This window comes from Paramisgurnus dabryanus, chromosome 5 (genome assembly GCF_030506205.2).
Source record: "Paramisgurnus dabryanus chromosome 5, PD_genome_1.1, whole genome shotgun sequence".
NCBI lineage: Eukaryota > Metazoa > Chordata > Actinopteri > Cypriniformes > Cobitidae > Paramisgurnus > Paramisgurnus dabryanus.
Genome location: NC_133341.1, coordinates 38492534 through 38505047, shown reverse-complemented (window position 1 = coordinate 38505047; position 12514 = coordinate 38492534). Strand labels below are relative to the sequence as shown.

The 12514-nt window shown below is 38.3% G+C and overlaps 1 protein-coding gene across 1 annotated transcript in view; it reads right to left on the bottom strand.

The window, feature by feature from the left end:
• Positions 1 to 11916, bottom strand: part of LOC135774117 (astrotactin-2-like) — a 387641-nt gene extending 375725 nt beyond the window's left edge. The window contains exon 1 of the mRNA XM_065284005.2: positions 11562 to 11916. Coding sequence (XP_065140077.1) covers positions 11562 to 11874 — 313 coding nt within the window. The 5' untranslated portion in view covers positions 11875 to 11916. The remainder of the gene's footprint in view (positions 1 to 11561) is intronic.
• Between the last annotated feature and the right edge of the window lie 598 nt (positions 11917 to 12514).

Genomic DNA, 12514 nt, shown 5'->3' with positions numbered 1-12514 from the left:
AATTTTGACTATTTCAAAGTGTGCTCGATTTTTTGGGATAGTCAGATAACAATATTTAACAATGTAAACATATATTTTTTATTTGATTGGTTCAACCACCCGCCGCCGCGGTTTAAGGGTCACGGTTCGGTGCGTTTTGTTACACTTTGCGTCTTTTCTCCTTGGCTTGCGGCGTTAAACGGTCCGCGCCACACACACACAAACGCACACACCAATACGTGAGGAGGAACTGTGAGGTTGGCAACAGATTTGCATAGCATACTATGAGTTGATTGTACATGTACTCTCATGTAAACACAGGCAGAGCTTATTCAGAACCATACATTAGCAGTTTTATACATTGTTTTTTCACCAAACTATATTAGAAAATGTGTGGTCAAATCAAACACGGTACAAATATTATTTTTCTTCCTGTCATCCGCCCGATCCGCGGAGTCCACGGCTGTAACTGCCAACCGCACATCTCTACATGTGAAACATGTGAAAAAATAGGTCACTGAAATTTGGCTCCCCTTGTGATGTCAGAAGGGGATCTTATTATAATAATACCGCCCCTTAATCTGCACTATCCAACCACGGCACTGCAATTTAGTGCAGAGATCAGCTCATTTGCATTTTAAAGGACACACCCAAAAACTGTACATTTTTGCTCACACATACAAAGTGTCAATTTTAACATCTTATAATAAATTATCTATAAGATATTTTGAGATAGAACTTCACACACGTACTCTCGGGACACCAAAGATTTATTTGACATCTTAAAAAAGTCTTGTGAAATGCCCCCTTTAATTTTGTTTTTTAAAGAAATCAAGGGCACCATGTAGAACCATACTCACATTTAACTGGAAAAGTAAATCATATGTCTATCAGTAATCTCATGACGTTTGAGCATATATCTAACAACAATTTAACAATGTAACAACAGAAAGAGGAGACACACAAGGACTAATAATGTTTAGCATCACTTGATGCAGTCAATTTTAAGAGGCTGATGCTTTTGAAGCTCCACAGGCAATCTGCATCAGCAAAACTCATGAACCCAACCAAACACTTTCTGAAAGTCCATCTTTTAACCAATGTCACATGCTACGACTAACGGTGTAGTTTTAAAGAATTGATTTATGTCTTTAAATGATCAAATGCCTTTCACTAGAAAACAATAAATGACCATTTGCTCTGCACAGCACTTTCTGTTTTAAGATCTGTCAGAATTGTTCTTTTATTTGGGAGCCAGTATATCCCCTGTCAAATAATTTTGGTTTTAATTCATCAAAGGTTTGTGTAAATGCAAGGCTTGCAGCCTACAGAGAGTTGATTAAGTCTGTGTATAAAACTCAAAGTCTTTAACCGAACACTAGCGCTGATTGTTGACTGAAGTGTCCGGCGTGAGATGTGTGCAGACGCTCCGTCACGCCGCGCTTTGATCGCTTTTCCCCTTAGAGTTGCTATAAAAATGACAGAAGTGAGTTATAAATGCAAATGGGGCAGAGGCAGTGCATTTATCATAAATAATTGAGCGTGACTCTGTTGGGAGGCTCCGGTCAAACAACTATAAAATCTGTCAAGCACTAACGAAACACACAACAAGGATTTCACAATGCCAAAAATGAAAAGTGGCACTTTACAAGTTTACCTGTGTTCTATCTTTTCAGTTTTATGAGGAAAAACACAGAGAATAGCAGACACATCGCAAGAGATTACAATAATGTCAACTGCTCACAAGATCCAGCATGAGAAATAATACTGTACTAGACTAACAGGTAGTGTTGGGCCGATAAATCGGCCGATGATGCTTGTTATGCTTCTCAATGAATTTCGGTAAAATGCTGTTACATCCAAAAGCCAGAGGGCGCTCTCGTGAAGAAACTCAATATGTTTATTATTAACAGATTTATTGTACATAACCAATTAGACCCTGATTGTTTTCAGACTAGGGCTGCAAGATTCTTGCTTAAATTCTTCATGGGAAATAACATCAATATGAGAAGACACGCATGTGGATTGAGACGCATCTTTGTATAGGTTAAGCATTTTAGGATGGTAAAAAAATACAAATCATTTTAGATGTTTAACTCTTTCACCGCCAGCGTTTTTAAAAAAAGTTGCCAGCCAGCGCCAGCGTTTTTCATGATTTTCACCAAAGTTTAATGTCTTCCAGAAAATGTTCTTCTTTAAATGTATAAACATACAATATACCAAATGAAAGAACAGACCCTCTGCTTTCAAAAAAAAAAAAAAAAAAAAAACACGTTTTATCCTACACTCTAAAAAAACAAACGGTGCTATATAGCACCAAAACAATTGCTTTGGATCGTAACGATAGAAGAACCATTTTAGTGCCATATAGCACCGGTGAAGAACCAGTGAAGCACCAGTGAAGCACCAGTGAAGCACCAGTGAAGCACCAGTGTAGAACCATATAGGGGCCATATAGCACCACATATGGTTCTACATAGCACTATATGGTTCTACACAGGTGCTTCACTGGTGCTTCACTGGTTCTTCACCGGTGCTATATGGCACTAAAAATGGTTCTTCTATCGTTACGATCCAAAGCAACTGTTTTGGTGCTATATAGCACCGTTTGTTTTTTAGAGTGTACCTTCAGTGGTTCTTTTGCAATCAGCTTTTGAATATGGGTAGGTTTCTGCAAAAACAACACATTTTGAGCAAAAAGCAGAGATAATTCCATTTTTGTGACAGACTTTTCATAGAGATCACATTCAGAGCGATCTTTAAAACAGACACAGACATTCAGCCGCTTGCCATAGGGCAATACTTCCGGGTTTAAAAAGTTGCGGAAGGTTTTGCGGTATTGCGGAAAGATGGAAAATCTCGTGTTTTCTCTTAATTGACGAGATATCTCGTCAATGGCGGGGAAGGAGTTAATGACTATTTTGAGCATTGGGATGGCTAGATGAGGTACTTATTTTTATGAAAACTTATTTTTATGAAAACCAAAATCGACATTAATACTTTCTTTTGCATGTAGCTCAAAATTACACTGTGCACATTACGACTCATTTTTGCCAGCACAGGTCACAAATATTGATGCATCTTCAATCTCACCGTCGCCACCACGATTCATGCAATGGCGCTCATTATTTTCTCTTTTGTGTAAACATTTTCACTCCAAATCCACCATGTAAAGTGATTATGTGGGTTGTGGCTTGAAGGGATACAGCTACGGCCTGATGAACACTATTTTCATCCTAATTCTACCCCTAAACCCAACATTTCAATGAATGTAGGCCGTAGCTGTATACTATCTAACCAGAACAGCTACTTTTCATCATAATCCTACCCCAAACGTAACTCTTAACCCAAAATCTCACAAGATTTGGCCATAGCTGTATCCCCTCTTTCCTGAACCAACCATGTCAGAGAGAGGAGAGAAACGATGGGGTCTGATTGGTGAATGAATAGGGTTTGGTTTTACACAAGTTTGACTGATATAACATTTTGGATTGTTGTAAAGTAAATACTTGAACATGTAAATGCAGCATCTGAGTACAGAGAAATACTCTACATGCAAGTGAATCACCATCATTTAAAAAGATGACCACGTTTATGTATGAATCGAGATTGTGATTCTTTTACTGTACTGTAAATGCTCTGGGATTGTTTTATGTTTGTTTTATGGTTGGTTATTGTGTTGTTTCCTTTCATAAATTGTATGTTTGTGAGGTCTGTTGCTGCATAAATTGCCCTGTAAAGGGACAAATAAAGATTTACTACTTTACTACTTACTACTACTTTTTCATTGTTATGATGTTGAGAGAGGTATGAGATAAAAAATAAAGAACTTTAATGGGAATGATTTTAGCGTGTGTGATTTATGCAGGTACGGGTCAGTGAACGGGCCAAATATTAACAGGTCTGGGCGGGTGCGGATTTAATTTTGATATTAGCACGGCGGGTGACGGGTCGGATCTGGTGCTGAACTTTGCGGGTACGGGTGGGAGCGGGTCTCCAAAAATGGACCTGTGCAAGACTCTGCGTCACATTTCCGGCTGACATCAGAGGTATTCAGGCCAATCACAATGTACAGATTAGTTGGCCAATCAGAAGCTTTTCAAATCTGTGCATTTCAGGAAGAGAGTGAAATCTGGAGCTACAAAAATGTACTGTATGGGGAAAATAATGTGGTTTTTTATCCATAAACCATGCAAACACATTGTATTATACCAAATACATGAAATAACATTGTTTTTTAGCAATGAATTAGATGCACTTTAACATCATTTTGCTTTTAAAATAATAGCATGTGCACAAATGATGCCTACGTATGTTGTCTAAGTAGGCTAAACTGAGAGCAAAAGTTCATCTACACTGCATGATTTTACAGAGGATATAAATGATTGAAAATAATAAATCATGATAGACTGTGTCTTTTAGGCTTTGCTAATTGCTCTTGGATTGTGAAGGGGAAACTAATTATCCTCAAAACTCCTTCAATTAGTCTGACATTTTGTAAAGGTTGGAAAAAAATCAATGAAAAATGCTCACGTAATAATTGCAGCATTTCTTCGTTTCTCTGACAATTCCAGTTCACTGAATGTGTTTTACCAGCACGTCTCCATCTCCAGTGAATGTGTGACACTGGTTTTCCTGGGAATTACATATTCTGAATTATCTTTAAGATTAGCCATCAAGTGCTTTATTTTTTATAAAAAAAGTTGCAAAACATCCAGTGATTCTTTTAAGGTCCTACAATAAACATTTTTAGCTATACGGTCAACATGAGCTCAAAAGAAAGCCATCAGTTATGTTGTCACACATTATTCCTTCAGCCGGTCAATGAAATTCTTCACCTTGAATACAAAAGACCACACAAAGCAGACAAAACCGCAGAAAGGATAAAAACTTCTATCTTGTCTTTTTTTAATCTTCTCTCTGTCTTTCAACATTCCCTTGTGCTTCAGGTAATAAATCATGTCTGAGACTCGAGGTAAAGCTCTTGAAACCTCTCTCTCTCTCTCTCTCTCTCTCTCTCTCTCTCTCTCTCTCTCTCTCTCTCTCTCTCTCTCTCTCTCTCCTTATATTTTATTCTAACAGCTTGTGAATGCATGCTGAGAGGAAAACACAAATGTGTTTCTCTTACCACCCATGGCTTCAATAGTTTAAGTTTGTCTTAAAATAAATGATGAAATTCTAAAACATGCGGTTGGACTAAATGTGATTTGCATCATAACATGATGTTTATATTATAAACATTAATTTATAAAGAAAATGTGGAAAACACTTCCCTGTGGTAAACTTGCCTGTGGTCAATGCTAAAGTGTCCTGGATGGTTACCAGGTGTTAGTAGGGTTTTCTAACTGGTTACTAAGATGTTGCTAAGTGGATAGGCCACCAATAAAATATAAAAAATCCAAAAATGACTGAACACCCTACACGTAACCCACAGCATAGTTTAATATACAGGGTCATAGGCTTTTGTAAAGATACTCTATAAATAACAATAATAACTACAAAATGCATTTCTAGATGAACTCTGCTCTGGTGCTGCGATTTAGTTTTTTTTTTATCTTGTGCACATTGAAGTCCTGAGTTCATGTACAACGTTTGGTTTCAATATGTGAAAGCGTTCCTGAGAAATAAACGACTTCCTGTTTAGGTTTTTCATTTGGGCTGTGATGGGCAAAGCTTCCGAAAATAAAAAAAATCCTTCTAGTAACTTTTGTGAGACTTGGTCATTTACATCCAGGTTCGTTAAGTTCGGACAAAATTTATGACCTGTGAATCTTTTTTTTTCAGTTTTCTGTTCAATCAAATATGGCGGAAGAACCACATGGATCTGTGACATCATCTCCTCAAGCAACTTACACCTGCACTGCCTGAATGTTTTAAAGTTTGAACTGTGTCTCTGTATCAAAGTGCCTAGTCACAGGAGCTGGCCAAAAATTTGGGTGGAATATTAATAATAATAATAAAACTTATGAATAACAATAAATGTGTTTTTGCAAGCACACTTAATAAAGGGGATCGCACACAGGCCGCGCCACTCAGCGCCGCGCAGCGCCGCGCCATTCTAAATCAACTGAACACATTGTTTTCTATGAGTGTACGCACACCGGCGCCGCCAGGTGGCGCCTGTCCGTGCCGCCCAGCTGTGACTCAGGAAGTTGTTCAAATCCCTGTCGCGCCACACAGCGCCACTCACATAGCTTAACATTAAATAACATCATATTTGCCCCAAATCATTAAGGATTAACATTGGCTGCTAACGTATATTTTGCATTTTGAAGTAGACGCTATCTGACGAAGCTCGCGCTATTTAATGTGCACTTCCGGTTTACAATACCTCCGAGTTCTGTTAGGCGCGTCGCGACGCGGCGCTGCGCAACGCTGAGCTGCGCGGCCGGTGTGCGATCCCCTTAAGATTTATCTCATGAGTTAAGAGAAAACACTCTCTTGCCAAGGGGGAGTTTTTGGGGCAATTCATATCTCCGCTATTATCCACTAGGTGGCGGTCTTACCCAACTTATAAAACACTAAAGCACCCACTGATCCAAAAACAGTAAAAACGGTGTATATTTAACTCTTTCCCCGTCATTGACGAGATATCTCGTCAATTAAGAGAAAACGCTTCCCCGCCAATGACGAGATTTTCCGTCTTTCCGCAATACCGCTATTATCCACCAGGCAACTTTTTAAAACCGGAAGTATTGCCCTATGGCAAGCTGCTGCATGTCCGTGTCTGTTTTAAAGATCGCTCTGAATGGGATCTCTATGAAAAGTCCGTCACAAAAATGGAATTATCTCTGCTTTTTGCTCAAAATGTGGTGTTTTTGCAAAAACCTACCCATATTCAAAAGCTGATTGCAAAAGAACCACTAAAGGTAGGATGAAACGTTTTTTTTTTTTTTTTTTTGAAAGCAGAGAGTCTGTTCTTTCATTTGGTATATTGTATGTTTATATATTTAAAGAAGAACATTTTCTGGAAGACATTAAACTTTGGTGAAAATCATGAAAAACGCTGGCGCTGGCTGGCAACTTTTTTTAAAAATGCTGGCGGTGAAAGAGTTAATGATTGCTCTGAATCCTATCTCTAACAAAAGTCCTTTACAAAATTGCAATTATCTTATATTATTCATTTGATTTATTGTATGTTTATATATTAAAAGAAAAACTATTTCTGGGAAGCCTTAAACTTTTATGAAAATCATTAAAAACACTGGTGGGGAAGAATAATATTTTCTTAATTTACTCATCCTCATGCCATACCAGATGTATTTTTTAATAATCATAAGTTTTTGTATGATTCACTTCAATTTCATATTAATTAGCCAACTTCTAAAATACATTCAAATTCCATCAGGCTGGATATATCTGCCTTCCATTTATCACCTGAAATGCATATGAAAACTATTCATGAGATGCATGAGAACGATGAGATTTTCTCAATATTTTGCCCCCTTAGATTCCTGATTTTCTAATAGTTGTATCTCAGCCAAATATTGTCATGTCCAATAATGTAGAAATCTCCATAAAAAAAAAACTGATCCATTTGATTGATTTGGTCACATATATTCCCACTGTATATAATTTGTGAAGCTTCCAAAAGCACATACATTCATAATTCATCTAAATGACTCCAGTTACATCCTCAGAAGCTAAACTAGGTGTATTAGGTGTGTTATTAAAGGAACAGTATGTAAGAAATTTATATCAATGAATCATAAAATGGCCCTGATATGTCACTAGACATTAAGAAATCATTTTCATTTCAAATACTTTTATCACTGACAACAGTGGTCTGGCCAGGATATTGTAAATTAAAAAGTGGAGTTGCAGCCCTCAACTGATGTTTATGTTGTCATTTTGTGTATTGGCCACCAGTTGTGTGATTGCAGTACCAGTTTTGGCCACAATCCTACATACTGTTCCTTTAAGTGAAACCTTAAACTTAAACAAGCATATCAGAATGTTGATGACATCAAATCTTATTGGTTCTTGCATATCTCAACAAAACGCACATATGAAAACGAATCATGAGTCGTATGAGAACCAATGAGATTTGAATTTATCATTCGACTTTGTTTACATTACTTTGAATAAATTAGAGGAAATGTTTATATTTCTTTAAGATGAAGTTGATTTCATCATTCACCTCTTAGACAAACATGAACTTGTAATACAAAAGAAGCACAGCTACTCTGCCAATGATCAATATTTCCAACCATTCATTTATTTCTCATAGAGAACTGCTGATGAGGTCAGACTGTGGTTCTTCATTACAGTAATATAGATTCATTGCTATCATAGAGCAGATGACACAGAAAATGAAGCTTTCACTATGATATTGGCTTTTATTGTGTTTCACTACCAGAGCCTCCAGACCGTTGGCTCGATCCCAGTTAAAACTCGTGGCACTGCAGTATGGATCGAGCCGAGCGTGGGTCACTGGGCCGGAAGAAGCCACCGGTGCGAGCCTGACTCAGAAAGTCCTGCTGCAAACTGTTTTCCAGAGGCCAACACAGAGACGATCAGGAAAAGGTCAGCGAATTCTCTGGATACTTGAAGGGTCAGAAAAAGCGGATCGACTCGTGAGAGCGGAAAACTGTCATTAACAAGACACGAGGAGAATCCAAGCCGTCACGCAGCTTATATACCAGATATTTCTGCACAAAAACCTGCGTCTTACTGTATTACCTAACCTCCTGCAATCCAGCGTAACCAATCCTGTTTAAGTGCAAACATGTCTCATATTTCAGCCCATTTTTATGAAATGCATATAAATAGCACGCAGTGTGAAAAGTTGTGTAATACAGATGCCAAATTTCAATTTGCATGCATATTATATGCCAGTCCTTTCCGTTTCATTTTATGGATTGGTTTCTCTTTCTTCACCATTGTCGCTTGGGTTTGAGGTTAGAACAACTTTTTGTTACATAAAATGACATCCAAACCCCAATTCTAACCCCAACATGGTTTAAAAAAACTGAAATTTTTTTAATATTAAGTGCATGGGAAGGACTTATTGTGGGTTCATACCAGACACGAGTTCAACGATGAGCGCAAGTAGATCATATACAAAGTCAATGCGAATGACGCGATATGGGCGGCGCCTTTGCTTTGAAAACACGTGCTATTCACCTCAAACGCGTCTTCGCCCAAGTTGAAAATATTCAACTCGAGCTAAAAATTTGCATGACACAAAGTTAAATCCCGCGAGTAAACTAGAGCGAGTAACACGATGCCCTGCGTTTGGTGTGTACGTAGCATTATGGGGAATACACACCAAACACGAGTTCAACGATTTGTGAGAGTAGATTACATACAAAGTCAATTCAAAGACCCAATCAGAAGCGTCCTCGCGTGGGTGATGCGAATAACACAATGCCGCAATAACATGTGCTATTCACCTCAAACGTGCCTTTGGCAAGTTGAAAATATTCAACTCAAGGGAAAAATTCGCATGACACAAAGTTAAATCCCGCGAGTAATCTAGAGCAAGCAACGCGTTTGGTGTGTACGTAACATTACATATCACATGCATGCAAAATTAGAATTTGCCATAATTTTCACACAATTTTTACGCATTTCATGTAAATGGGTTGCATATTTATATAAATAAATGCTAAGCCAAGTTGCCCTGAAATTCTCTCATCACACAAACCTATAGATTAGCCTAGACTCAAGTTATAGATGACTTATCTTGTTGTTCAGCTATATATAGCTAGCAATATGCAGAGTAAAACAATACAGAATAATGTGAAAATAAATGACACCAGCACAAACAATTATTAGTGAATTTGTCCTTAGTGATATAAAGTTGGGTTTGTTATTGGAGCAGCCGTCAGCTTTCGTTCAGCTCAATGTCTGCCTGTTTAACACCATTTGCTTTCTGTGGGAGCTGTAATGTATTCAACGCTCAAACAAAAGAAAGTTGGACATCTCTCCACTCATACAGCAGCAGTACTCCACATGACAGCTTTATTTAATTCATGCATTTAACTCCAAAGTCCTAAAATGGGGTTGGACATTTTGCACTCGTCTGGTTCTCGTGGCCTATAAACCTGGAAGGCTCTGAGAACAGCAGAATGATGTTTTCCAATCTTTACTCTCTCACTGTAAATCACAGTGCCTTTAGGATATCCAGCTATGATTGTACAGTACAGTGTGTTCAGGGACACCAGTTCTCTGCTATTTACAGACAGAACCAGAAAATTATATAAACATATCAGCATTCTGCTGGTGGATCACAATGAATAATCTGTAACTGTAATGATGTGATGCCCACAATAGCAGTTGACTCATGGCTTCACAACATGTGGTTAAATGTTTCTACTTTATACAATGATGCTGTGCAGAAAATGATCGCAAACAAATCTTTCAATGTCAATATTTTCAAGTGCCATATCCACAAATGCGTCTCTGTTAACCGTGTCCAACATGCAGAAGAGTCATACATAACTACATGTATAGGGATATTCCCCAGTTGTTTGCTGCCAGTAGCAGTCGGTATCAATATTGTGTTTGCGTGTAAAATGAAATTCTATATATAGGTGAAAGGCCAATGCATTGGTCAATATAAAGCTATTCCCATTACTGTTTATCATGCAAACATTTGCAGTCCTGGCTACGAGCATTTTGTTATGTCCAGCGAGTCATGCACACAATACTAAGTTTTCTTGCACACTAAACAGGGAGCTGTGCAGCAGTTATGAACTTCACCATCATCACCTTCATCATCACCTTATACCTTATATTCACAGACGACTCATGGCAAATCTAACACACATCTGATGAATACAAACATCTCGAGAAGATAAGCTGATGAGCTTTTAAACACTTCATGTACTTTCAACAACAACAACAACAACAACAACAATAACAAAAAGTTTAATAATAGCTACCAAAAAAAAACTAAGTGATCAAACTTTTTACTGTCTCCTAAAACAGAAAACCATCCACATACTGGTGCTTTAAAAATCTAAAAAATCTGACACATTAAAAACTTTCTCCAAACGCACAAAACCACACCTTCCTGTCTATCTTCATGTTTAGGTTTTAGAAAGCAAAATAATAATCATATGCAAAGATGTTTCTATTATATATTTTACTAAATGTTAACATATTCATAAATGTTTATGGCAGTTTGACAAAGATAATGGTCAAGATTGCACCATGCAGGACACACACAAATAAACAAATCTTACCATGAATATTCACAGCATTCATGATTGTAATGTACTACGGCAGTTAAGAGGTAGAGCTCAAGCATATCTATGTATGTAATGTAATGAAGAATACATTTGATGCATGCACTTTAGTTTTGTTTATGCAGGCAATCCACCTGACACAGGTCTATTAAAAGGGCCTGGGGTCTCTTAAAACCCAATGAGGGTGCAGAAGGTGCTGTAAAGTAGCATCAAAGATTTTGGAGAGCGTACTGCACACTAAAAACCCTGCACTGGTCCAGTTCTGCTGTATTGCTTTGCAAGAACGCACACATAACACAGATCAGATAAACTCAGCATCTTTCTCTCGTGCACTCAGATCCTTTATGAATGAAACACAGAACATCCATCAACTAACACACAGCTCACCTAAGGTGAAGTAGGGCAGCGCGGTGTTGTCCAGATCATCCAGAACCGAGATGCGACCCGGCAGGTCGCTTCGGACGAACAGGAGGAGTCTGGACTCCCCTCCGGAGAGACTCCCGGAGCCCGCGCCGGTAAAACTGAACTCATTCTCGCGGAGCACGGGCAGCGTGGACACGGTCACGGTCTTCACCTCGCACGCGCTCTCCGCGTCGCCTCGCGTGTCCCGGTCCTCGTCGGGTTTTCCTCCGGCGCGTGTTCGGCTAGCGGAGAGCCGCATCAGAAGCAGCAGCAGGAGACGCGCGCCTCTCGGTGTCATTGCGCTCCGTTCGCGGTGCCGCCGCTTGTGGATTGAGCGGCTCGCGTAAAGCGCGGATGGTTTATAGCGCGCGGAGGGGACGCGCGTAACCGGCAGGCGGCAGCACCGATGGATCATCAGCAAACATTCACATTAACGCAATCCTTCATAACAAACACATTATAACGTAAACAATGACCAATACTTAACAACAATACCATAATATAAACTTAACACAGACAAACTATAACATTCAGAAGAGACAGGCAGCAGAAAACAGTCAGCATTATTATTATTAGCAGATAATGTTAAAGTTATTAGTATTATCCTTGTGTAATAAACAAATAACACCACTACAAGGGACAACTTGATTTTAAGATTTATATATTTTTTTTCATATTTTTACATCTGTGTTAAGGGAATTAATATTTTTTTATTGTGTTACTAATTATTAATATTATTATCTTAGAACATGGCCACAACACAACAACATTACCTAATAGCCTAAATGTAATTATTATTTTGTAGTCTGTTATTATATTATATAATATTTTGAGATACTTAATAACATGAGGACATTGGCCACACCCACACTCACATGTTTCTAAAATCTGTGGATTTCCTCATGAGAAACTTTGAAAATATTTCCTAAAATATTAAA